Genomic DNA, 27,286 nt, shown 5'->3' with positions numbered 1-27,286 from the left:
GAAATGCTGTGGGCTTTAGCAGATAGCAGAATTGGGTAGGCAAAAGGTAACTAAAAAGCCCGTACAACGCATCAGCCTTGTTACGTTGTTTCGTAGGGAAACAACCAAATTACTGTCTCTGTCCTGCAACGTACACGTGAAAATTTCCTACTGTTACAGATGGAGAAAAGCTGTTATGGTATAAGGAAACTCTATGCCAACATTAGGCCACAAGTAATATTTATTTTGTTCTCCCTTTGGTTGTTTTGGCCTCTTGGTATATAAAGGTGAATTTTGACAGTGGAGCTAAAGGAAGACCATATATTAGGAATGTACCAAACTGATAATTATGGAGCAAATCCTCATGTTCTGTGGTCAGATAGAGTTTGTTGACTAAGACTGCTTTAGTTGAACTGTTTTGTTCACTTCTGCTTGCAAGTATGGGCTCATTTGCGATGTTTTCTGCAACAGAAGAATGGTGTTCCAGAATTAGGCAAGAGTGGGGAGTTCCAGACAAAGATGTAAGCTTCCATAAATATTTAAAATCAAAACTTTATAGACTTATAACAGCCAAAAAAATCTTTAGCTCCTCTTGAAGATACTAATTTTTACCAGCCCTAAGTACAGGTTATTTCTCATGGTGCTTGGGTTGCACTTGTGATTTTTGAGTTGTTCTGTAATACTTGTAGGACTCGACCCAAATGCTTACATTGCGTTTTGGTGTGGGTGGAGGAACAGCTGGTGATTTAAGTGCCTCAGCTCCTTGACTGCTCTGAATGAACAGTTTTTGAAGAGGGATGCCTTTCCAGGGACGGCTACTGCAGCAGATAACCCCAAACTGCCAATTACTTGTTTCTCAATAAAGGAGCCACAAACTTGAGGTTCAGGGTGTTCAGCACAGCTCGTCGCATGCAGCCTCCTCCTAAAGGTTACCAGAGCAGACAGAAGAATTGAGAATTCTGGAAAGATTTCGCAACAGAATTTAAACAGGTCTTTATGTGTGCAAATATTAAGAATGAAATTAGTATCTGCTGTTTGACTGTAGCACAGAAGAGTTTTTAAAACTCTCTCCTGTTAGAGAAGCAGCTGATAAATCGCTCTTGGAATGGGTGGTTTGGCAGCTGACAGTCACTGTACCCAAAGCTGTGCTGGTATTTCAAAGGGTAAATAGTCAACAAAGCAGTAGATACAACAGACAACTTCAAATCTGCCAGAAATGAATAAAATGTGAGTGGTAGGACTGCCAACTTTTAGTAGTTAATAGTTATTCAGAAAGAAGACAAATATTTTCACAGAATTCTTAGCTGAGGTTGGATGGGACCTCTGAAGGTGATCTAGTCGAGCCCCCCTTCTAAAAACAGGCTCAGCTAGAGCAGGTTGCTTTCTTTTCTCAAAATTCATTTTTAGCAGTACTTCTAAGAAGATTAAAACAGTCAGAAGCTTAGTTCTGAAAAAAATAAATGCTATATTTTGACATACTATGTTTTCATTGGCTTATGATGGAGATCTTAACGTAATCATCACTAAGATACTACTTGGAGCACACACGGCTGAGTAAAAATGGGTTCTGAAAACACAAACCTTGCAAGGTACCCCGAGGTCAAATTATCAACATATTTTAATTTTAATGTATGTCACATTACCTCGGTTGTATATGAGTGAGTGTTGCTTTGCATTCATAGCATCCTTTTGTAGCAGCCTGTCAAATACTGTATTAAAATAGTCACATGTCATTTTGTCTTTCTAGAAATAGAGACTGAAATATGGAGAAATGAATTCAATTTTGTGGAAGAATGGAACTCTTGTCCTCCCGGTTTTTAATTTTACAACATAAAAGTTCACGCTTCCGTTTCTAGTTTGATTTACTTGTTTAATCGCGGTTGCATTTGAGGCAGCTACAGAATGACATATTAGGTACAACCAATATTTTCGTGTACATTCTTCTTTTCACTTGGTTTTCATATATGCCGTAATTAGGAGTAATTTTGGGAAGCAGGAGCTTGTGTTTGAGAAAAGGATCTCAGATGGGGGAAAAGGGCTGGATAAAATTGCAATTTTTATTTATTTTTCACCCTCTGACTCTCCTAAACACATTTAATCCGTGGAGTGCTCAGCCCTGCTTTCATCTATTATAAATGATTTTCATTTGAGCATGTCATTTTGCTTTTTCTGTTACAGTGAAGATCAAAGTGACACAGGTTCACCACAAATGCTCAGCAGCTCTTTTCAGTCCTGGACCTTAAAGTAATAGGATTAAGTTAATTTGTTCCTGTCTTAGATCTCTCTCAAGGCACGTGGCACTTGGTTGGTTGGTCGGTATTGCATGCTGAGTGCTTTATGCCTTTTTTTTTAATTATTATTATTTATAAATAAAGATACACTCTGTAGCTCTAAAAAAATTAGAGCTTAAAGCATAAAAAGAGCTATACTAACAAGAATCACTCAAAACTGTTAAATAAGGAGTGTTTGTGACTCAGTTCTTTGACATAATTTTCTTTCTTCATGAAGCATTTAAGGAGTTTTGGGTCTATGACCAATGATTTCATATAGCAGGGTACCCTCACACCTTCATCTCTTAAGCCACACACTGAAGCAGTGTTTGAGGTCTCCTGTTCCCAAATGCAGGCAACGGCGTAGACTGTAGATTATTTTTCTTCCTGTGGGTTTATAAATAGATTATCATTTTGGGGAGAAAGTCATAGGGCAGAGTGGAGTCAGGTTTTATGGTAATGAGTTTTATTGATTCACTGCCATAATATGTTATTGGAAAGGGTGCTTGCATTAAGCCATGAGTACTAGTAGTGGGAATAGTTTAAAAATAAATGGGGAGAGAGCCTCATTCTCCTCTGTGTTTCTGATATGAAATTGTTAATAAGCAGATCATTAATTTAAAAAAAAGTTAATATTTAGGACAGTGGGTAAGGTTGTAGACATAATTTCTTTCTTAAATCTAAATTTCCTTGTCATTATGGTTTTATGACTGTATATACCTTAGTGACAAGATAATACAAATTATTAACCTATTTATTTTAACCATTTAACGTAGTCTCTTAGATGTTTTTATTCCTTTTTATCCAAAGGGTTTTTTTAATACCAAGGCAATCTTTGAATTGCTTACAAGAGTAATTATGAATTTCTGAACATTTCAAGTCTTTTTTTTCTAGCACTGAAAATATTAAAAATCATTTTGCTTCAGATATCATGAGGAAAATAGTAGCATGATTATATCTTTCACTTCTACGTGCTGTGGGTGCATCTTAATTTCAGAAAATCAAGAACTTGCAAAAAAGAAAAAAGAAATCCACCAGAAAACAAGAGAACTTGCGTTTCAGAAGTATGCTTCGACAAATTGGCTTCTCAAACCATGGCTTGGTATTTTGTTACCGATGTCCTTCGACAGTGTCCGGCCTCACCTAGTCCTGCCAGCCACCCTCAGGTGAAACTTTTTGGCTGGTGCTGTCGTCGTCATTTCTGCTTGATTTCCTCCTTTTTGGTAGTTTTCACTGGTGGTGTATCATAAACCTCACTTGTAGAGCTTGAGTAGACTAAAAAAGTTACTCTCCTCTCCTGCATGCAGTGTGTGAGGAGGTGAGCTGCTGGTGAAAAAGTGGAAGAGGTCGTCTTCTGGCCCACCTCCTTACCTCGCCCAGTTCGCGAGCAGTGCTACCAGTCACAATTTGTTTAATTTTACAAGTTGACATCCTGCTTCTTTCTGCTTGGCCTGCCCATGTTCAGAGACGAGTATTTAACCAAGCTAAGTCAGATACAGAGAAACCCCTTGCAACAGTGTGCCAGACACAACCGTCCCGTAGAGCTGCACAGCTTTGTGCTCTTTCTTGCACAATACTTGGCCTACTGGTAAGGCAGGGCTTGGGTTTTGTGCCTATGGAAATAGAAAATAATCTTCCTCGGCTCTAGCACAAGTTTCCGTTCCCCCAGCAGTGATGGCCAGCCATAGTTGGACACTGCCCTCAGTTCCTTCTCTGACTTGCTTTTGGAGGAATCCTCTTCTACCTCCTCACCCACACTCCCAGCCACGTCATGAAGCTTCTAGACCTTTTGTAGCCGTCGGGAGGATTATATCAGCCCTCCACATTTTACTGCAGGACGCTTCTGGTTTTTCCCATTCTGCCCTTACAAAAGTATTTATTATTTCTTGCTTTTCGGTGTCTTCAAAATTTATCACAGTCTTGATCTGAGAATAATGTCTGAGGAGGTTCGGGTAGCCCGGAGCAGGAGATTAGCTGTGACTGCAATTTTACCCAAGCCGTCTCTCGTGCTTGGCCTCGAATGAATGGCTTTTTGCTTGTGAACCTGTAAATGTCTACGAGCAGACAGAGGAATAAAATATTTGTCAGAATTATTCCTCCCAGAAATATTAGACAGAAAAGCTAAGTTATATGCAGGGAATATGACGATAAAAGCTATTGCTCTTATGTAGCTCAAAAGACCCTGAGCGTACCTGTGCTTACACTCCCTGATCTGTTTGTACTGCTCCGCTGTGCAGTATCCTTTTGAGGCTGTAACTACTAGGGTAGATCTTTGTCTATCTGACTGCTGATGTGGGTGGTTTTTTTATTGTGGAAAAAATGCATTTAAAATAGACCCTGTTGCCTCTTTCTAGCAGTTTGGGAACGCTTGTGTTAATGCTTTGAAATGTTTTTGGGAGCTGAACAAAGAGAAGATTAGTCAAATATTCAGTGTCTTTGATACTCCCTGTTCTATTAGAAACCAACAAAAAAACCCTGCAGAAGTATCCAGGTCCTAGTCTTGGTCCCACTGAATTCATTGGTAGATTTGTAGTTAAGTGTTTTCACAAAAATGCTGGCCCTTTTCAAAATTTTGTTTGCTGTTACTTATGTCCATGTTCCCTCCCTACTGGTGCTCTGGGAGTATTTCGGTTCGGATAGAATCCTGGTATCATTTGGAAGCCTTATACCTGGATAAAAATGGAAAAAGGTTGAGGCTTCAAAAAGAAACTGCTTTTTAGGAAAGTGTCAGTTAAAAATTTCCATGTAGTATTTTGTAGAAACCTTTTACCTCTCTCTTAATACTTCACTTTTTGAGAATGAACATGTCAGGTCTTCACTGTATGTTGTAATTTTTGAGATTGAGGGGTGAAGGAGAAGGGGTTTTTGTATATACGCGTACATAAAAATGTATAAATACATATATATATACACACAGAGACACAAAAATATGTGTGAGGTAACATACTTGGTGGGGCAAAAAATGCCTGTGTGCCTAAAGCAGGTATATTTCATTTCCAGCTGTAGCTTTTGATGTAATTAAGAAACCCAGGCAGGGTTTTGGACTTCTTATGTCGCTTAGCCACAGCTACACTATTAGCTCTACTTTAATTTGGGTACGCTGAATGTTAAATACTTCCAACATTCCCTGAAAATGGACGTGTTTGCTACTAGAATAGTTATTTATATATTAATATATTTTATATAAAGTTATGAATTTATATATTTATTATAAAAATATGTTGTCTAGAATATTTCTCTAGTTCTTAGAGTAAGATAGGCTTTGGCACCAGTAAAACACTGAAAGGGTGAGACCTGTTTGCACAGGAGAAGGAGGAGCGGTGACCGCAGGTACAGAAGGCAAGAGAAGCAGCAGATCTACCCGACACCACCACAGATCTGCAGCCTAAGGGAAAAAAAAAAGGAAACCGAAAATGGATATAATGAATCCAGAGGTTGCTTGTGTGGTTTGAATAGGCAGATTCCAATCTGGTCAAAGCTGTCTTCATTTTAACTCTAGTTTTGGGGTGTTTTTTTTTTAGTTCTGATTGATGAAGCAGCTCCATGGACCATGTGTGTTTGGGTCTTTTTGTTACAGAATTGTTAAAACAAAAAAACCCTGCAGGCTTGTCTTAAATATTTTACCAGTTTAAATTTCAGGGAAAACTGCTTTGGCTTTTTTTTTAATTGACTCTAGTTAAGTTCAGAGGAGATACGAGACTATTTCCCCATCATAAAAAAAAAAAACACCACAACTGCTCGCTATGCGTTACAGATGAAGGCTTCATAAAAGCAAACAAGGCTCTCTTTAGTTTATAGGGGCTGAATTTATGCACCTGTGGTGATATTCTGCATAATGCAGATTCATGGCTCCATCTCTCCTTTGGTGCGTCTGAGCTGGGCTCGGACTGTATGTCACCGCCGGTAATAGCACTTGTGCTTCTACCACAGTTACCTTGTCAGTATTTCAGTGCCCGAATACATTTTACCTTCTGCATGTAAATATATTGCTTCCTCCACCTATAAATTGAGGCTGTGAAAGTAGAATGTGGCAGACGTCTAATAGTGCTCAACAGCATAAAGAAAGAAGTGAAAAATAGTCATTGCTGGAGACTGCCTGTTGAATTTGGGAGGTAGATTGCAGTTAACAGCTGGCAGTCAGGGGAATGGGGGAACCTGATTTTTACAGGAGGACTTTAGACATTTGACTCACAGGTGCTTAGGACACCGGTATTATGTCCCATTTGGAAAGTGTTGAGTTTCCTTAGCACCTTGTTGAGGTACTTATTCAGTACTAACTGAAATGAAACCATACCACGTGCTACAGTGGTCAGCGTGGACTTTGCTGTGCTGCCTCACTCGATAACTAACCGAACCTCATCTCCTTCGGTTGCTGAAATTTAGCAGGATCATACTACATGGTGATAAACGTACCAGAAGATGTCTGTGAGTATTTTCTCACATATAAATAATTTTCATGTAATTTTGAGTGGCCAGAGATTGCTACACAATGAGGTCTGTTATACAAAAATGTGATTTTTGTTGGAAATTCAGTTCTTTAGCCTCTCCAACTCTAGGCGCGTGTATCAGTGTTAAATAAAGGTAGAATATCAGGTGGGCTTGAATAGCTGTGTTACCTTGCAGAAAGTTGTTATATTTTGCAGATAGTAGCAAGATCGTAGAGTCATAGAATCATTAAGGTTGGAAAAGACCCTTAAGATCATTGAGTCCAACCACTAACCTATCACTGCCAAGCCCACCACTAAACCATATCCTCAAGCACCATGCCTACCCTTCTTTTAAATACCTCCAGGGATGGAGACTCCCCCACCTCCCTGGGCAGCCTGTTCCACTGCCTGACAACCCTTTTGGTGAAGAAGTTTTTCCTAATGACCAACCTGAACTTCCCCTGACGCAGCTTGAGGCCATTTCCCCTCATCCTATGGCTTGTTACTAGGGAGAAGAGACCGACCCCTGCCTCGCTACACCCTCCTTTCAGGCAGCTGCAGAGAGCGAGAAGGGCTCCCCTCAGCCCCCTCTTCTCCAGGCTAAACCCCCCCAGCCCCCTCAGCCGCCCCCCAGCACACTTGTGCTCCAGACCCTGCCCCAGCCCCGCTGCCCTTCTCTGGACACGCTCCAGCCCCTCAAGGCCCTTCTTGTCCCCAGGGGCCCAAACCTGAGCCCAGCATTCGAGGTGGGGCCTCCCCAGGGCCGAGCACAGGGGCCCCATCCCTGCCCGGCTCCTGCTGGCCACACCAGTGCTGACACAAGCCCGGGGGCTGGTGGCCTCCTTGGCCACCTGGGCACTGCTGGCTCATGCCCAGCCGGCTGTCAGCCAGCACCCCCAGGGCCTTCTCCGCCGGGCACTTCCCAGCCCCTCTGCCCCAGGCCTGGAGCGTTGCCTGGGGTTGGTGTGACCCAAGGGCAGGACCCGGCACTGGGCCTTGTTAAACCTCACACAACTGGCCTCGGCCCATGGATCCAGCCTGCCCAGGTCCCTCTGCAGAGCCTTCCTGCCCTCCAGCAGGTCGACGCTCCCGCCCAGCTTGGTGTCACCTGCAAACTCACTGAGGGTGCACTCCATCCCCTCATCCAGATCATCAATGAAGATATTGAACAGGACCGGCCCCAACGCTGAGCGCTGGGGTACACACTCGTGACTGATCGCCAACTGGATTTGACTCCATTCACCACCACTCTCTGGGCTCGGCCACCAGTCAGTTTTTAACCCAGCGCAGAGTGCACTTGTCCAAGCTTCTCCAGGAGAATGCTGTGGGATACAGTGTCAAAGGCCTTACTAAAGTCCAAGTAGACAACGTCTACCGCCTTCCCCTTATCCACTAAGCAGGTCACCTTATCATAGAAGGAGACCAGGTTAGTGAGGCAGGACCTCCCTTTCATAAACCCATGCTGGCTGAGCCCGATCCCCTGGGTGTCCCGCATGTGCTGCGTAGTGGTATTCAAGATGATCTGCTCCATGACCTTTCCTGGCACCAAGGTCAGGCTGACAGGCCTGTGGTTCCCTGGATCCTCCTTCTGACCCTTCATGTAGAGGGGTGTCACATTCGCTAGTTTCCAGTCATCGGGGACCTCCCCGGTTGACCAGGACTGCTGATAAATGATGGAGAGTGGCTTTGCAAGCTCCTCTTCCAGCTCCCTCAGTATCGTTGGGTGGATCCCATCCGGCCCCATGGACTTGTTTAAATGTAATTATATACACACACAGATAATATATTTTTAATATATATTTCTTGTTTTCTGCAGTGCAATAATGTTTTTCTTCTTTTGACTTTTCCTTTTCAAATCTTTTCACCTGTATTTTATGTGTTACTTGTAGACCCAAAATTATAAGAGAGGAGAATCCCTTTAGGCTGGCTTTTGCTGCTTGCACTCATGAATGAAGAAGAATTTAAAAAATCTTCCAGGAAGAGCTCATAGAAAGTCAATTATATATGTTTTTTCTGTTGTTTGTCTCTGAAATCTGGCTTACCTTGCAATTCACAAGACAGTGTGAGGAGGGGAAAAAAGTGGAAAAAACAAGTGTTCACCCCTTGCCTGACATTTTCAGTCAATCTTCCAGTCCATCTGCCTTGATCGTGTCACCGTAACTTCTGTATTTTTCTGAGACCAGACCAAGGCGCTTGGAAGACAAGGGCAAGTCCTTCAATCCCGAGGCCAGGTTTCCTTCTCATTTCATTGCAGTGCCGAATCCCAGAATCCCAGGTTGGAAGGGACCCCAGGGATCATCTAGTCCAACCTTTCTAGGAAGAGCCAGGTCTAGACAAGATGGCCCAGCACCCTGTCCAGATGACTCTTGAAGGTGCCCAACATGGCCGAGTCAACCCCTTCCCTGGGGCGGTTATTCCAGTGGTGACTGTCCTCACTGTGAAAAATTTCCCTCTGGTGTCCAATCGGAATCTCCCCAAGAGCAACTTGTGTCCATCCCCCTTGTCCTCTCCATGGGACTCCTTGTAAAAAGGGAGTCTCCGTCTTCTCTGTAGCCACCCCTTATCTTGTTTAATAACTGGAAACCTCAACAGGGGGTCGTGTACTCCGTATTATGAGGGATGAATAAATATTTTATTAGGTCTTCTTGCCTATTTATGATCAGTCATGTTTTATTCTGCAGATTTATTTCTTTTTTTTCTTCCTCTTTAAGGACAGAGAAAAGTTGTTACTCTTCTACCATTTCTGAATTAATCTGATTTTAACAATTCTTTGCTATTCTCAATTTCATGCAAATACCAGTGACATTACTTCTGCAAGTAGTTGGTATGTCTCTCCACGTTTAGAAAATTAAGCGCTAATTCTCACTGTGGGCTAGAACAGTCTGTATTGCATGACAAATAAGGTTTAAGCATGCAGTAAAAAAAAAAACCCCACTTCACAAATTCAGAGAAGAGCTTTGCTTTCTAGCACTCTAAATGTTGGGCAGTACACAAAAGATTGTGTAAAATTGACATGTTTTAGCAACTCCCAAAATATAAGAGGTGGGGTTTTTTTTTTGCCATTATTATAAAAGTACTTGGGAGCTTATATTTTTGTGAAGCATTCTATTGACTGGGATGAAACTGTTTTTCTACAAAGAACTTTTAAGTGCTTGCTTTCACTTGGAGACTTTCTCACCCACAACAGAAAACGGTCATGTAAAAATAATAGTATCGCTTTATAAAATGTATGGATTGTAGATTCTCCAAGCACTGTACAGACAGCTCTCAGACTCCTTGCAAACATCACTGGCAGCCTGAAAAAGGAAAAGAAAAAAGGGAAAGAAATGTTTTCCAAGGTTGCACAAGCAGTTGAACCGAGGGCACAACTTGTGCTCCTGCACCCCAGGACCGCGCTTAGTCCTTATCAGAGACCTGTTGCTTGACACGCGGCAAGGGCTCTGTGTTGGACTTCATTGATAGGGAATGCCCTTGAGCCAGAAGCTGTCTGCATTGGAGGCCTAATTCTCTTCTCCTAAAACATTAAACAGTCATGAATATTGGGATGCTCCTGATGACTGATACCATTTACATCTCTGAAAGTTATAATAACAGCACATGTTTAGCTTATTTGTTACTGTGCCTGCTACCGCTCGCACTCTCTAAGAATAGAAAACTTCCCAAAATACTTCAGAGGATGGCTTAGTGAATGTTAGTTCTGGTCTTTTTCTTACCTTCTTATCTCTTGAATATATATTACATTAAATCTCGCAGGTGTTCTTCCTTCCGCTAATTGTCCATATTGCATTTGTGCAGCGCTGAACACGGCTGAATCCTAATCGATGTTAAGGTTGAGCTGCTCTATTTGTGATACAGCAGGAAACAGAGAGACAAACCAACACAGTAATTAATAGTTTCTCTAGTGGTGGATCGTACTGGGATGTTCTCATCTATTTCTACCCAGCCCTTAGAGTGGTAATATTTGATTTTCAAGTGATTGAATTCTTACTATTTAGATTGAAATTACAGTCCTAATTTATACTCACCCTTCAGAGTTATTTAGGCAGCCGAAGTGTCAGAGTGTAAGTGATAGCTGAGACAATTCTGCCATTTCGTTGTTTGTTTGGGAAGGTGAGGAGAAGAGGGAGAGCAGAAATGGGAAGGGAGAGGCTAGAGGAGCCATCAGGATTGGTTTGCTTTGGTAAGCTCAGAGTGTGGATTCACTGTCCGTGTCTTCAGTGTGCTCCTCAGCACTTTTTTCTCTTCTTCAGGCTGGAAAATTGTGCTTTTTGCTGCATGGATTTCTCTGTCTTAAGAACAATAAGGCTAATGGTAGGAAATTCGCTGAGCAGAGAAACTGCAGTCTTTCTTTCTGCACAAGTCGTTTGAACCAGTTTGGCATTCTGGTTTCTGTCTCATCAGTATTTAAATTTCCTTGTTAGCTATTTTTTTCCCTGCTGATTAGATATTTTGTTTTGTTTTATACCTTGAGTTTCATTTAACATCGGTTCCTTACATTGTTTAGCTGTTACCAGCACACGAATGAGGGGCAGTTCTGCAAGACTTCTTGAAGCTTTCTGTATGGATCTGTGTAATCCCTATATAAATTGTCATCTTGATTGTGAAAGAAAAAAGTTGGCAAGGCTTATTTAGGGCTTTTTTTTCTTCCTTGGTTATGTAAATACAGCATCGCAGCAGCTGACTGAAAGCGGCTGAAATTTTTGACTAAAATAATGGGTTTTGTCATACACCACAAGAAACAGAGTAGTTCTCTGGAGGCTCTTTGTAACATACAGGTGGTACAAAAAGGACGGGGAGTTTCCTCCTCATCTCTTATAATTCATGCGTAACAGACTTAAATATATTGTTATCAGAGTGATAAGGTTTACAGTCCTCAAAGGAATACAGTGTCTCAGCTACCTTATAGGTATAACTGCGGATGTTTTCAGAGTTAATACAAACATCTAAACTTTTTTGGATTTTGCTAAGCGATTGGCTTCACTGATAACTTGTGGCAATGAGTTCTGCAGGTTAATTATGCATTTAATTGGTTTCAAATTTGTTGCTTTTCAATTTCACTGTTCACTGAGTATCTCCTCGGTCTTGTATTATGAGAAGGGAGTAAATAAGAGAGCCTGACTCACCTTCTCTGAACATTTAATTATTTCGTATACCTCTATCATGCACCCTTCTACACACACAAAGCAATTCCCATGGTTTTGGTCTTTAGGTACCTCCAGCTTCTTTCTTTTCTGAAGCTTTTGGGTGTAGTGACCAGAGCTCTGGGAGGATCTGGAAGGTTATTTAGTCTATGTCAAATAATGCAGTCTCAGTGTGGTGCTGTCTTCTCTTTCCTCTTTTGTTCATTTATCTCTTTCTGGTTTTATTTGGCTGTTGTTACACACAGCACAAGTTTTTATTGGCTTGCCTGCAGGGATATAAGGCCTTTTTCTGGGGCTTTACAGTCAGAATAAAAATGCTTCACCTGGCTGGTGTAGGCTTTTGCCTCCAAGTTGTATAATTTTCCCTTTGTCCTCATTGGATCCTGCCTGGCTTTAGGCTGCCTGGTCCTTGTAGCTTAAACAGCTTCTTGTGATGTTCTACATGGTCTTCATGAATTAAGATGATTTCCAGTTGCTATCATCTCAATGTATCCCTTTTTCTAGATGACTGAAGTCATCTCAGTTGTAAACTGCCTAAAACATGAGACACTGAGCACGTAGTCTTCTTTGTTTTGATCTTTTTGGCCATTTCTACCCAGTAATTTTTATTAAACCTTTGAGCATTTCATTGGATTTTATGATTATTTGCTTTACATTTTTCTTTGTGTAAGATATTGTTGAATTATCTTTGAATATCCCATTCAACAACTGTTTTATTCTTTCCTATTGCGAGAAAAATGTATAGTAAAATGTAGAATCACGTTCTTGTAACAGCCAGTCTCTGCCCTGCTATGTTAATCGCTCTAAATATTCTGTCAACAAATTTACATGACAAGGATGTCAGAGTAAGGAATAAAAATGTTAGCATCAGACCCTTTCTTAAATACATTTCCTTCCTCCAATTAGTAGATGATATGTGTAAGTTTGGGGTTTTTTTAGTTGCTTAGTCCTAAATTACTAGCACATTCAGATATATGTCATCTGAACTGGGCTGGGCTTTAAAAAAACCCATGATTTTCTTTCGTTTTCTGCATGGTCTTTACAAAAATCCAGTGTTTGTCTCCCTTACTGTCTTGTGTTAGTTTGCTTTTTTCCATCAATTTTATGTATTTTCTGTGCTTAGAATATTATTTATTTCTGTTAGAATAATACAAATGCCAGCAGAGCTTGAAGTGTAATTATGTTAAACACTGCACAGATGTGTAGTGAGTTCCAGGCTCTGCCCTAGAGACTCTGCAATCAAATGAGAAGAGAAATAAAAGTGCAATGAATTGAAGTTGGACACAGAAATTCAATGACACGTGTTACAGGATTATATAAAAGGAAGATGCTCCCCAATAATCAATATATAAATTAATCCCCGCTCCTTTCAGAGGTACTCTACTCCAGGCAGCAATTCTCCTGTGTGTTTATTTCAGAATAAGTTGCTAAAACTTTCAGAATTTTCTTTAAAGACCAGCATTGTAATTTGCTAATTAAAATACAAAGAGCATAAGTCTCGCTGTATCCCCCCACGCTCTCCCTGCCATTTCCCCCTGCTTTCCCATTGGCTTTGCTGCACCTTAGTTTGTATTTAGTAACTTAAACAGGAATAGTAACTTTTCTATCACATAGGATTTTCACACTTAGCTAAACACTTTAGAGGTAACGATGAAAAGAACTATGTAACTGTCCTCTTATTTCCTTGAATTCAGTTTTCAACATGCTGCAAAGGACGAAACATAAGAGCTAAAAAGCGGTGACCTGTTCATTGGGGTAAATGTTCTATAGCCTTGACATATATGGCATAGCAATTAGGTATAAATATTTTCTTTTCCCTGTGATTTTTATGTGTATCTTGATGGGAGAAGGTCTTTTGTGAAAGCTATAGCGTTCCTAAAACTGACAAAATGGTATTCCCTTGGCAATGCTGAGGCTAGAGTCTTCTTTAATATCTTTATCAACGATCTAGACAAGGGGATCGAGTGCACCTTCGGTGAGTTTGCAGGTGACACCAAGCTGGGCGGGAGCGTCGATCTGCTGGAGGGCAGGAAGGCTCTGCAGAGGGACCTGGGCAGGCTGGATCCATGGGCCGAGGCCAGTTGTGTGAGGTTTAACAAGGCCGAGTGCCGGGTCCTGCCCTTGGGTCACACCAACCCCAGGCAACGCTCCAGGCCTGGGGCAGAGGGGCTGGGAAGTGCCCGGCGGAGAAGGCCCTGGGGGTGCTGGCTGACAGCCGGCTGGGCATGAGCCAGCAGTGGCCAGGTGGCCAAGGAGGCCACCAGCCCCCGGGCTTGTGTCAGCGCTGGTGTGGCCAGCAGGAGCCGGGCAGGGCTGGGGCCCCTGTGCTCGGCCCTGGGGAGGCCCCACCTCGAATGCTGGGCTCAGGTTTGGGCCCCTCGGGACAAGAAGGGCCTGGAGGGGCTGGAGCGTGTCCAGAGAAGGGCAGCGGGGCTGGGGCAGGGTCTGGAGCACAAGTGTGCTGGGGGGCGGCTGAGGGGGCTGGGGGGGTTTAGCCTGGAGAAGAGGGGGCTGAGGGGAGCCCTTCTCGCTCTCTGCAGCTGCCTGAGAGGGGCTGGAGTGAGGGGGGGGTTGGTCTCTGCTCCCAAGTCACCAGCGATGGGACGAGAGGAAACGGCCTCAAGCTGCGTCAGGGCAGGTTTAGGTTGGAGATGAGGGAAAATGCCTTCCCTGCCAGCGTGGTCAGGCCCTGGCACAGGCTGCCCAGAGAGGTGGGGGAGTCACCGTCCCTGGAGGGGGTTCAAGAGACATGTAGATGTGGCAATTCAGGGGATGGTTTAGGAGGCCTGGGGGTGTTGGGTTGATGGTTGGAGTTGATGATCCTAAAGAGGTCTTTTCCAACCTTAATAATTCTATGACTCTTTCGTAAATACCTGAATATTTCATTGTTAAGTCATGGCCCATTTGAAAGATCAGCTTGTTTTGGAGCTACAACTTCTGTCTTAAATTATCTACTATTTGCTGTTCTTTTATTATTAAGCTGGTCAGGAAAATATCTCTTTTTTGGAATACTGGTTAGCGGTATGGCTGCCTTATCTGAAGACAGAGTCAATGAGTTTTGATAGTTTGTTTGTTGCTAAAGAGAAGAGTTCAGTTTAACAAGATCTAATTTAAAAAAAAAAATACAAGTAATCTATTGTTTTAAAGATATTTTTATTTAGTGCCTTCTTGAACATCCAAAAATGATGGTACTGCTTATATTGTATCTTTCAAATTGAGAAACACCTGATGTAGTTACAAGTGATTCAATTTTGTCTCTTAAGCAGAAGTCAATAACTTGAATAGCTGAGAAGAAATAAATGTACGCTTATTTTGTATTCAGAAGTGGATTTACCTACTTGAGCATCATCATTTTTTACCTTTAGTGGAAATTGGTTACTGGGATAACAGATTGAGCAGCCAGTTCCAATGATGCAAGTTCTGTTGGAAGGAAGTTATATCAATTCATGTACAGTTTTGATCATTTGATACAAGAAGTAGGATATTTGCAGATGGAAAATAACATTGGAGAATGTGCGATCCCTGACACTGCTAGACCTCTAATAAACAGAGGATACAGTAAGTTTTCTATTATTTTTCAGATGAGATTGACTTTGAAGTGGGCTTCAATGAGATGTTGAGTTTTCATTGCTTGTATTAGTGCAGCATCTATAAGAATTATTTCACCATTTACATTCAGTCTACTGAATCTTCAGTTTACAAGACCGAATGAAAGAAATTGTGGCTTTTAAAAATATAATAATGTAATGTCAAAGTGCTGACAATAAGTGCTGGATTTGTGAAGCGACAAAATTTTTTAGATGGAAAGCTTAGAAGATATCTAAATATTCTGACTACAGAAAATTTTGAATTTAGGTGAATAAGGTGCAAGTTTCTTCTTACTGACTTGTTTTTGGACTTGAGGGTGATCTGGAGTGAGAATACTTTCTGGAAGGGCGGTGTTTCCTTATAATTCCTCTGTTTTACATGATGCATTGTTTTAAAACACATCGAATATTGGCTCACAGTGCTTACTAATACCTTTTCTTTATCTTTCTGTTGTTCATTTCATCCAGGAATTTCCAAGTACTTCTGTAAAATTATCATTAGATCAATTCTGGACACAGTAAAAAATTTGACACAAATATTTATGGCTTACTACAATAGTGGTATAGCGACAAAGCTGGAAATAGAACGTAGTCTTAAATCTGCTTACTGGCAGTTGTTTTTCCTGGATTTTACAGGATATTAGTTCTTCTGCTCCATTTTTGTATAGAAAAATCCACTTTGGCTCATACGGAGCAGTCTATGACTGCTTCTTTAAGATTAGTGGAAAACTGTACATATTTGACATATGACTGAAACATCAGAAGCTGTCAGAAATGGTTATAGACATTATTTGAATTGCTACAAATACCTGGCAGCAGTACAGATAGTCTTTTAAAATGTTTCATCTTTTTGGACTGTGTTAGTTAAATGAAAAGCATGTATACAGTTTCAGAAATAAGTCAGGCCTTTCTTTTATTCCTGTTGACATGCATATATGTAATACAGATTTGTTTGCATCTTTTTTTTTCTTTAAGCTATGATTGCATGGAAACATGAGGCTTTTCTGCATATTGCTAATGAATATCGTAGTTAGGAATGTATTTTTACTTTCAAGAAAATAAAATCTTCAATATCTATTGATCTCAAACTGAACAAACCAGATGGTTCACCCAGTGAGGAGCAGAGTTTGGTGAGGAGTGCAGCTTTTCTTTAGTACTCATTGCTCATTTCATAGTAGCGTGGTACAACTGTCTGATCATTCTGTCCTGTGTTTTATGGATAGGATCATAACACGGAACCATAGAATCGTTTAGGTTAGAAAAGACCCTTAAGATCATCAAGTCCAACCATAAACCCGACACTGCCAAGTCCACCACGAAACCATGTCCGTAAGCACCACATCTACACATCTTTTAAATACCTCCAGGAATGCTGACACAACCGCTTCCCTGGGCAGCCTGTGCCAATGCCTGACAACCCATTCGGTGGAGAGGTTTTCCCTCATCTCCAATCTAAACCTCCCCTGATGCAGCTTGAGGCCGTTTCCTCTCGTCCTGTCACTGGTGACTTGGGAGCAGAGACCAACCCCCCACCTCACTCCAGCCCCTCTCAGGCAGCTGCAGAGAGCGAGAAGGGCTCCCCTCAGCCCCCTCTTCTCCAGCCTAAACCCCCCCAGCCCCCTCAGCCGCCCCCCAGCACACTTGTGCTCCAGACCCTGCCCCAGCTTCAGGTGAAATAATTCAGGCTAGAAGGAACCTGGAGTCCTCTCAGGTGATTGATGACTCAGTACTTATTTACTGCTGTAAATACTTCTCCTCCTTGCACTCTCTCTACACGCAGTCTGGGTGATGAGGAAGGCATGGTAGATGTTCTGTCTCCATGCTTGGAGGTTTTCAAAACCCAACTGGATACAGCCTTGAGATGCCAGGTCTGGCCACTTAGCTGACCCTGTTTCAAGCAAGAACTAAGGACCTCCTGAGGTCCCTTTGAGTACTTCAGCCACAACTGTTGACTTTCTCTAAATCACCCACCTCGTTTGCAGGTGTACCACGTTTTCCTTGTTCAGCTTTTTACTTCTAACATGGTAATGTAAGCTGCTTTTGTTGGGGCAAGAACATCAACGAACTGTCTTGATTGATAGCAACGTGCCTCTGGATTTCAGCTGCATATTCCTGTGGCTTACATTAGAAATTTGAATCCGTAGCTCTTGTTTGGCACAGTGTACATTTGTATATTTTCTCCTTTGGTCTATAACTAGATTTAGTAAATGACGCTTAATATCACATGTTTTGGATAGACTAGATCCTAACTTGTCTGTAAATTCAATTCTTAAATTTTTAAATTTTCTCCTTTAGCTTTCTCTCAATGTGATCTTTTTAATCTGCACCACTCATTCTTTTAGGACATCATTATTGTAGAAAATGTACTGTAGCACATTTACCGGTAATTACAAAAGCTTGTTTTAATTACAGCTGTCAAATAATATATTTTATGATGCATTATTGTTGCTTCTGTTTCTAATTCATAACTATTCTCTACCTTTACAAGTGGAAATTAACACAGTTTTTTCTAAGTGATGTGTCTGGATAATTTTTTTGTGGTGAGGAATGATTTGGTGAATAGCGATAGCTTCAAAAAGAAATTATTTTTGGGGGGGAAGGGAGAAGCATATGTTCCTAAGAACATCCATAAGTTACTCCTATTGCCCATTCAGAATGACGTGTGTCTATATGTTGAAACAGAAGGTTAAAATTGAAAAGTGTTGTAATCTGACATACATTAAATGCGGAAATCGAGAATCATTTTTATTGGGACACTATATGCAGTGAACGAAGGTGGTAGTTTTGCTGGCCATAATAACGTGTACGAGTTACAGACCTTTTTCATCGTAGATTTGTCAACATGCAGAAGTGGGTGCACGGGGCTATACTGGTGGGTGAATGCAGTCCACTGCAAAAGGGTTTCTGGGCACAGCGATACAGTGGACGTCAAAAGCTGAATAACTGTTCCACAACCTGACAGTCATGGCCTGTACCTGAGTGACGTTAGTGTCAACGAGGTCGTGAATTCACACCCTGCCTTAACCTATAGGTATGCTCATCCAGCAAACCTCACGTTGTAAAACAAAATCTCCAGCAACGTAATGAAAGATAATTTTTTGAGATCCGTTCTCATGCAGTACTGGCGAATCACATTCATCCCAACCTGCCAGCAGTTTTCTTATGAGGTGGTCTTGCTTCTGCAGCTGCTGAAGGCCAGCCCTCTGCCATCTCTCTCTTGTTTATTAATACAGTTCACCTTTTCTTCAAAGCACATGGACCCGCATGAAGGCCTGTAGATGTTTTGCGTGACCTTTCCCGTGAGAAAAGCCCTCGCTGCTGTAGTCAGCGTTACAGCAGGCAAATCCCCTTAGTCTTGTAAGCCGGTCGTGACAGGGTGCTCCTTCAGCCCCCAGACCCAACGCCTGGTCTCGCTCGCAGCCTTGAATGTGGCTGGGGAGACCTGGTCCCTTGGTTGGCCACTTACCTCGTCCTCTGACGTTCTTGGGGTGATGAGGAGCTGGCCATGAAGTAGCTTGGCAAGACCTAGGCACGGCACTTTCAGATGACTGATGATGCTTTATCAATTTAGTGTAAACCTGAGTTTGTATTTTGAAGCAGACTATTCTCCTCTACCAGAAAAACACAAACTGAAGCCATCTCAGGGGTGTTCTTCTGTAAACTTGCTGGATATTAATGAGTTTGGAGCTCGGAGCCTGCACTGAGGGGCAGCTGTAAACCTGGGACTGCCGATTGCTTCAAGAGCTGATTTTGAAATCTGCCTACAAACTTCTCCTACATTACCTGATAATGGCTTATCCCCTGCAACACCCTTAAAGAATAGCAATTAAAGACTGCACACACCATGAACCTTGCTGTCTACAGCTAACTGGATTCCTTTATTTTTTAAAGATAATTATTAAACATATGTTTTCAGTTGGCTGCTGATTTGCTCTGTTCTACCCTGGAAAGGAAAAAATTAACGCGTATCTGTTGTATCCAGCATGAGAAGGGTTTGGCCTCGTCGCGGGACTGCTCTGCAAGTGTCCCTGCAGCCGTATAAGAGGCGATGCATGGAAGCCTTTTGTAGACATCCATTTCCCCAGTGATGGAAACTCGTAGCAGTGCTGTGCTAAAGCCAGGAGCTACTTTTGAAAATTAAACCCGGGTTGGCCGTTAAATCTTGGTCCAACTTCCTAGAGATTGTGAAGAGCCTGTATTTAATATAAGTGATCTATTTTTGGATTTTAATTTTGGGTAGTCTTGGGAACATGGGCTGCCTCAAAGGTGACCTTCTAAAGCTGTTTTCTAAATAACACCCAAGCAAAAGCTTTGTTTATTTGAGCTACTTTGTGAAGAAGCAATGAACCTGTTCCAATATCTCATTTACAACTAAAGTGCAGCATTCAGCTAATTGAATACATGGCTACTGTTAATTATTTTGTTACAGCTAATTGATATTCACTGGGATCATGTTGCTGTGGCCCCATAAATATAGTATTACCTTACAGGTTTTTATTTCTGCAGTGAATTCTCTTCCTTTGACATATTTATCTTGTCTCTTGTATAAATGAAATTTTTTTTTAAACTTTGCTGTATCTACATTACTGTATAAATGCAAGGGGTGGTAGCCGTATGGAAGAAACCTGAATTTCTTCCTGGCCTACCAACCCTTCCAGTTACTTTCACAATAGAGGGAATGAAATCTTTGGATAAACGTATTATTTAGTATTCTTATAATCTAATATTTCTACTTTATCAGTTATATAAAAGCTTTGATAGTATCAGGGCAATAAGAAGCATGACTATAATTTACTTCTTGACCCCCATATCTTTAGTGCAGTAAAATCCAGCTGTTTTGACCGCTAATTATCTTGGGGGGCAGGGAACCAAACCCAAAAATCAACTCAAAAACTAACAAACTTTCCAGGGCAAAAACTTGCATTCAGATGGATATCCTTGGAACAAATGTTATTTGCATTCCCCTGCTCATACTGTCTTTCATGGATAAATTTAGTGATCAGATACTGTTAAACAAATCCATTTCACTCTTTTGAATGGTATTTGATCAGCAAGTAAGGCACAGATGAAAAGAATCTGAACTCAGCTGGACCTGGAGGAGAAGATGGGTTTCATCTCCCCTGTTGTTAGTGTGCCCTTGACCTGTTGGGTTTTTCCACCCTGAGAATTTCTGCCCTTGTGAATTGTCAGTAATGGGGCGAGTGAATTAAGTCATGATGCTCTTGCATGACTTTTATTATATCTTATTGGCTTTCCAAAGTCAGATTTGCTGCTTGGTTTCAGGTCATCGACAGAATTGTGTGAAACCCTATTGAATTCTAAGAACTAAAACTTAACTGAGCTCTCATGAGCATTATGGAACATTAATTTTATGTTTTCTTTGTCACTGGCCTATTTAACTCCCCTTGAGTTCTTGAGTTTGCAAATATTTCAGAGGTTGTAAGGGGGTTATACATAAAATATTCATGTACGGGTAACTATGATAATGCATTGAAGTCTTGTACTAGATATTTGGGAGAGGATGGTTTGGGGAGGCACAATCTGCAATGAGTTGTTTCTATAAGCACAGCAAGAGGCGGGTTTGAGAGAGGATACAGGGATTATCTAGAAAAATCAAAACCATGATCAATACAAAGCATGGTAGTCAGGCTGTAGATTATTTAGTGTAATCAGCTTTGGAAAAACCTGTAATTAGTTTTCTGTAGTGAATATAGTCTGATTTAAATGGTGGTGGGCAGGGCTGCAGCATGTGCTCCACGGCACTATGCTGAAGATGAGGTGGTTGGCGGAGGACAAGTTTTGCTTCATCCAAGTAGAGTTTAAACTGGGCTTTGTGCTTTTGGTAGAGCAGGGTATTTTTGGTGAAGTTCATGAAGAAAACCAAATTCCAAGTAGTTTTTTTGCATGGTTCTAAATTACAGATATGCCTAACATGTATGGTTATTTCTGCATTGTTTCTATTTGCCATTATAAAATAAATCTAATTTGACTTTTGGATTTTTCTTTACATGCTTCAGGATATAGAAAAAAAGGTAAGTAGTTCAGGAACAACCAAAAACCCCAAAATTATTTTATTCTTTGTCTGGCTGCAAAAATGTGCAAATCTTGACAAAAAGAAATAAGTCCAGTGCCTGTAGAACAAGTATAGCACAGTGTATGGTCTAAGTAAGTTTTATGATGTGCTTCTGTGAGCGTGACCTGGCGGTACCATGTGAGCAGTAAGAGTGCAAGAGTTTACCATTTTACATGATGCTGCTAAAATAGCAAATTTTGCAGTTGGCTTTGTAGTATCAGTACCTGGGTGAAAATAACATGTTAGAGGTAAATGACTAATGTCGAACAGGCAGTTGTGGTAATGACCACTGATAGTTAATTATTAGTCACTAAAGATATTTTATTATTAAAACATTATGAGCCTCGAATGAATCTGCACTGATAATTTAGGCATTAAATACTCCATAGCTTGTTAAAAATCACTTGTCTAGTATTTCCTCTGGAGGTCTTGTAGCTTTGTATGTATTCTGTGTGCTTGTGTTCTCTTTTAATGTATTTTAGAATTCTTAATGAGTTCCCTTAATATTACACATTAGAACATGCTACAGATGAAACGCCAAAAAAACGTCAGCTTGCTCAGTAGTGCTGGAAGTAGTGTCTCTTAAATGAATGCTCAAGTCATATTAGTATTCAAAAGATAGATGTTCAGAAGTCTTCTGTGTTATTTTAAGTTACTGGACATGGGAGAGATCCTACAGTAAAGGGTTTCAGCTTACTTAGTTGGATACTTCAACCGATGTAGGAGCTTCCAGAGGAATAATTACTAATTGAAGAAGACAGCAGAGTTTTAGATGTACTTTTTAGATCTGCTTTTGTAAATATGTAAGCATTTGGTTCTTTCCAACTGTTCATGTGTTTAGAATTAAGCACATGCTAAATACATTCCTGAACTGGGGGTTTAGAGAAAAAAACCCGCTACTTCAAAAGAATTCTTTTCACCACTGCCTACAAATGTATGGAGGCAGGTTCAGCTTTTCTCCTGTCAAAACGTCCACTTAGTTAACAAATAAAGTTAAATATTCAGGCTCTGCGTGCATTTTGTTCGGTAGCTTGAGCAAGTTTCCCAAAGTTCAGAAGTGATCCGCAAAGTTAATTTAAAAAAAAAAAAAAAAAAAGAAGATTAATCAATCTCAGCAGGATATGCTTGGTTCCATCTTCATGACACTTCCAGATATGTTTGGACAAACTATGGCACAGCTGTTGAGGAGGGAAGGAAAAAACCCAGTACAATAGACAATCTCTTTACATTTTCAATGCAGCAATCATCATCTTATTAATGTACTGTTTGGCAGAAACTAATAGACTGCAGTTCTCAATCGCTGTATATTCCTTACTGGTACAATTTATAGTAGATGTTTTGCTTTGCAAGTGATGCTCTTTCTTGATCCAGTTTTATCTTTCTATTTCTTTTTTTAGGCCAAGCAGCTGGAAGAGAAAGACAGAGAGCTGAAGAAGCACGATGCCTACTATAAAGAGCAGCTGGCTCGACTGGAAGAAAGGGTAAGCCTGCTTTCCCTTTTAATGAAGAGTTCTCTGTTTGTTTCTGCTACTGACTTTCTGGTTATGTTTTACCGTTAAACAGGATGACTTTTCTAAGCAGATAAAGATTTAAAAAAAACTGTGGCCAGAGGGGGTTTTGTGGCATTAACTGCTACTGTTTCTGGCTTAATATTGACAAGATGGAGACTTTCACATTGAGAATATTGTTTTCTTTACTAAGTTCTCACATTTGCAATGAGGCTTCATCTGTCACAGTAAATCCATACAGAGAAATACTCAAAACGAAGTTACTTTTATACCAGCACCAACGAAGAGCCGGTGTAAGTGAATGAGTACCGTCAAGCAGTCATAAAATTGCGTGTGAAGTGTGAAGATGCGTACCGAATTCCTGCTTCCGTTGCAGTTCGCAGTTGCTTTCGTTGGGTGGTGTTAGTCATTCCCCCAAAGGCCACCAGTACCTGGAGAGTTTGATGTTAATTGCAGGTTCGTTATGCCGTGTTTAAAAAAGCACTTCTGTGTCTTTTTTTTACAGTAGACTTGAAACTAAACTGTACAGAACAGTTTGGTAAGCTGTGTGACATGCTTACAATGTTTCTAACGTATCGCTGTTAGTGTTCGTATTCTTTATAGGGTTTATTTTATAGGATGTTAATTTCTAATAATTACTGCTGTCATAATTTTCTAGATCCCAGGTTCGTCATAACCATTAGCCTGAATACATTTGCCTCCTTTACCCCTCTGCCTTCTTCCTCAGCCTACCTATTGTTGATTAATTTGGATTTTTTTTTAGTTAGTTTTCGAAATGATATTATCAAAATATGTATTCATTTATGCAGCTTAGCGGGATAGAAGAAAACGCCTTGTTTTTATGGATTAGGAAGAAACGCATGTTGCCTGAATTATCAGTGTGTATAATTGGTCTTAATGAATATTTTAAATAGAGGGCATATCAGATACTGTCTCAGTGTTTTGTCCTACCTTTTTGAAGATTACATTAATGAAGTCCATGTTCTTGGCAATGAAAAATGGTTTGAAAGGACGAGGGTAAATTAGGGTAATGATTCTAAAATGGTGCATTATTTAAGCAGTTAAAAATTAAGATCCTTCACCAAAAGAAAAAAAAAACAAAAAACCACCAAGCCACAGAATATTGTCCTTGTTCTCAAATAACTGGCTGGGGTTAGAGGAAAAAGCATCTGCAGTATCTCATTTAAACTGGCGTCTTATGGGGTGGTTGTGCCCCTGCTCTTAGTTATCAGCCTTCCATTATATTGGTTCGGTGCGAGTAGTACCGAGTAATTCATGGTGAGGGATGTGTGATAAACCATGATTCTTTGAAAGCTTTTCTTTTACCTTTTTAAGGTGCTATGCAGCAAATAAGGTCTTATTCTTAGTTATTTTTAAGGTTAAAGTAGGTCACTGATACAGTGCTTTCGCTTGCTCCTGTGAAGTGAGGAATTCCGGTGTGGAATCACATGTTAAGATGCATGTGAATATATCATTGTTGTGTGCGAGTGAGATAATGAACTTGAAATAACGGCATTTGAGTGCTGCTGAAGTGTCGTCTCCCAGGTGCTGTGAAATGGGTGAACTCTGCCGTCTCTTGCTTTCTCTTCTCGGACTTGGAAGTCTCCAAGATGACAGCAGGCGGTTCTGAATTGACTGACTTGTGCCATGGATGATGTTTGCTCGATCTTCAGCGTAGAGCTCTCGTGGTATTAAGGCTTGTCTTCTCCTTCTGACTAAAAATCCTTTGCCAGGTTGTCATCCAGGTTGTTTTCAAAGTACATGTGCGTATCCCTTCTACACAAAAAAGAGTTGTTCGAGCTCTGAAAGGAGGTGAACTCTGTGCTCCAAAACTGACTTTGAACTTTTTAGGAGATGTGGAGATTACAGAATGAAAACCTGCAAAAGCAGAAAGGTCGCGTCTCCTGCAATCCCAGCTTCCCTGCGGCTGGTGCCTGCAGCCCTTATTAAGGTCATTTGTGAGTTTCAGAGTTGGTGATTTTTGAGCATTGGGTTGAAAACAGAGGTTTAAGGAAAAAGGAAGGTCTGGCAAGGCCTAACATCCTGGAAATTACAGAGCACAATAATAGGCTGCTTATTTGTTCCTAAACTTGTCCTGATTTCAGTGGAAGGTACACAAAGTCGGAGTACGGGCTGTTCGGCAGAGAAAAGATCAGAATGGGAGGTAAGGAGGGCGCGGAGCAAGCGGAGCTCACAGAAGTAATGTCAGTATGAAGATGTGTGCAATATGAGTCTGTCACCTGTGACAAAGAATGCTAATTACATTCTCAGATCATTCTTACATCAAATAAGCACACTTTAAAAATACTTCAGTTATGCGTGTGTGGTATTTCTGTCTGTTGCATCATTGAGTGTCAGAGCTCATCTGTATGATTAATTGGCTTTTTGATTACTTAGCTTTTTCAATTAGAAGCTTCGTATTTGTGTTCTTCAATGCTGCTGAAAAAACAATGCAGACATTGATAATAAAGGGAGACGACAACAGAACAGATTAGTGTCAGCACAGTGTGCTCCTTATGGAGAAAATTATTATACATATTCAGTGCCAGATGAAGTCTGTCAATTATAAAATATTTCAGTGACTGAGTGAAGATGCTCAACCTTTTCAGGGCATTAATACAGGACGAAATAACTGTGCACCAGTGACAGCTGCAATACTAAAACATAAACAATTCTATTCTCCAGGGCAATATCTCTTCATAAATTTGGTTTATGTGCTAAAAACCTTTTGATACTTTCCAAAAACCCAGCGATTCCCCTAACAGCTGCCAGTGTTTCTAGGTCAAATATAGTACATAAGCTATGAGTTACTACATGCTCCACGGCAGCAAAGCAAAATGAGATAGTTTAACAAAGGAGTTAAAGAATAACCTTCTCATGCTGTATACCTGACTAGGATGTGAAGCTGTTATTTAAGAGTTTGCACATGAAGCTTTGAGAAGAATTTGTCAGTGTTTTTCATTGTCTCCTTACAGGCTAATGGTGCTTTTTGACTACAGCAAAAAAAAACACCCCAGAGATATCAGTATTCAGATCATTGACATGTGTGTACCCTACATTGTCTTATTTATTTACGAGGTGGCATTAGTGGCATTTTAAACATTTTTCTTTTAAAATAGCAGAGCAAGAACAAGGAAAACTAATGTCTCAGGCAGATTGAGCAGCTTGCTGCCTGGAAGGACAATGCTATGGCCTCTTTCTCTAACATTCGCTCATGTGAGTATCCACACGTGCAGTCACGCACTTCTGTCCTTCTGTATTCGTCGTTGTTCCGTTCAGCTCCTCCATGTCCGTCATCCTTCCGTTGTGCCACTGGTTGCAGCGTCGGTTCCAAGCCCCGGTGGCTTTAGACTTCATAACCACCTTTTGCATCTCTAATGTCGCTGAGATGCGTGGGATCCAGTCAACACCAACAGCTGCATTAATTTTGTTTACAGAGCAGCCGACACAGAATCCCAGACTGGTAGGGGCTGGCAGGGACCTCTGGAGCTCACCCCGTCCCACCCCCTGCTGGAGCAGGCACACCCAGAGCAGGGGCACAGGGCCGCGTCCAGGCGGGGGGTGAATGTCTCCAGGGAAGGGACCCCACAGCCTCTCTGGGCAGCCTGTGCCCCTGCTCTGGCACCCGTACAGGAAAAACACCCTGTCGGTCCCTCATCCGGTTGCTTTTGCCCTGGAATATTTTTGCTCCGTCTTCTGCCTGTAGTTTTGGCGTCAGGCAGACATTCATGGTGAGGTGTATCTCCGCATGCTTCTGTTGCTTCAAGAACGATGCAACTCTTCCTACCTCAAATTTTCTTCAGCAAATCCAACTATTTCCATGTTACACTGCTTCATAATACTATTATGCTTCATTACGAGAATCATGCCTCTAGTCATAGGAGCAAACGGAAATTAATTTTAATACACTGCGGTATGGCACAACTACTTAGTTTATCAGTGTGAATGAGCAAGATATGACTGTATTAATCAGGATATTTCTCACTCGAGCAAAGTTTCTATGCTTGTGAATTTCCTAGAACTACCTTCCGTAGGTATCGAGTAGCATGCGTGTGAATATGCGTACTGCATAAGGCAATAAAGTGATTCTGTTAGCGCTTGGAGGTTCCGGCATTACAGTAGATAGGCTAAAGATTTAGCACTCAACAAGTTACTGCCCTAATAGCTCTTCCTTGCCCGTTCTGTAATTTCTGTGCGTGTCCTTGCTGACTTTAGTGGCCTTTGTGCAGGGATACTCCTGCACCATCCAGGGCTTACTGCCAGAGCAGAGCCTGAGAATATAGACATAACTCCTGGAAATG

General features: G+C 41.2%; 1 protein-coding gene across 2 annotated transcripts in view; it reads left to right on the top strand.

Annotated features, from left to right (window-relative positions):
• Positions 1 to 27,286, top strand: part of CHCHD3 (coiled-coil-helix-coiled-coil-helix domain containing 3) — a 165,526-nt gene that overhangs the window by 82,848 nt on the left and 55,392 nt on the right. For both annotated transcript variants that reach the window (XM_075081691.1, XM_075081690.1), the window contains exon 5: positions 22,875 to 22,958. In XM_075081691.1, the coding sequence (XP_074937792.1) occupies positions 22,875 to 22,958 (84 nt within the window). The remainder of the gene's footprint in view (positions 1 to 22,874; positions 22,959 to 27,286) is intronic.

Source organism: Phalacrocorax aristotelis, chromosome 1 (genome assembly GCF_949628215.1).
Source record: "Phalacrocorax aristotelis chromosome 1, bGulAri2.1, whole genome shotgun sequence".
In the NCBI taxonomy this organism is placed as follows: domain Eukaryota; kingdom Metazoa; phylum Chordata; class Aves; order Suliformes; family Phalacrocoracidae; genus Phalacrocorax; species Phalacrocorax aristotelis.
Note: the sequence above shows the minus strand (reverse complement) of the source record. Positions and strands in the feature narration are given on the sequence as shown.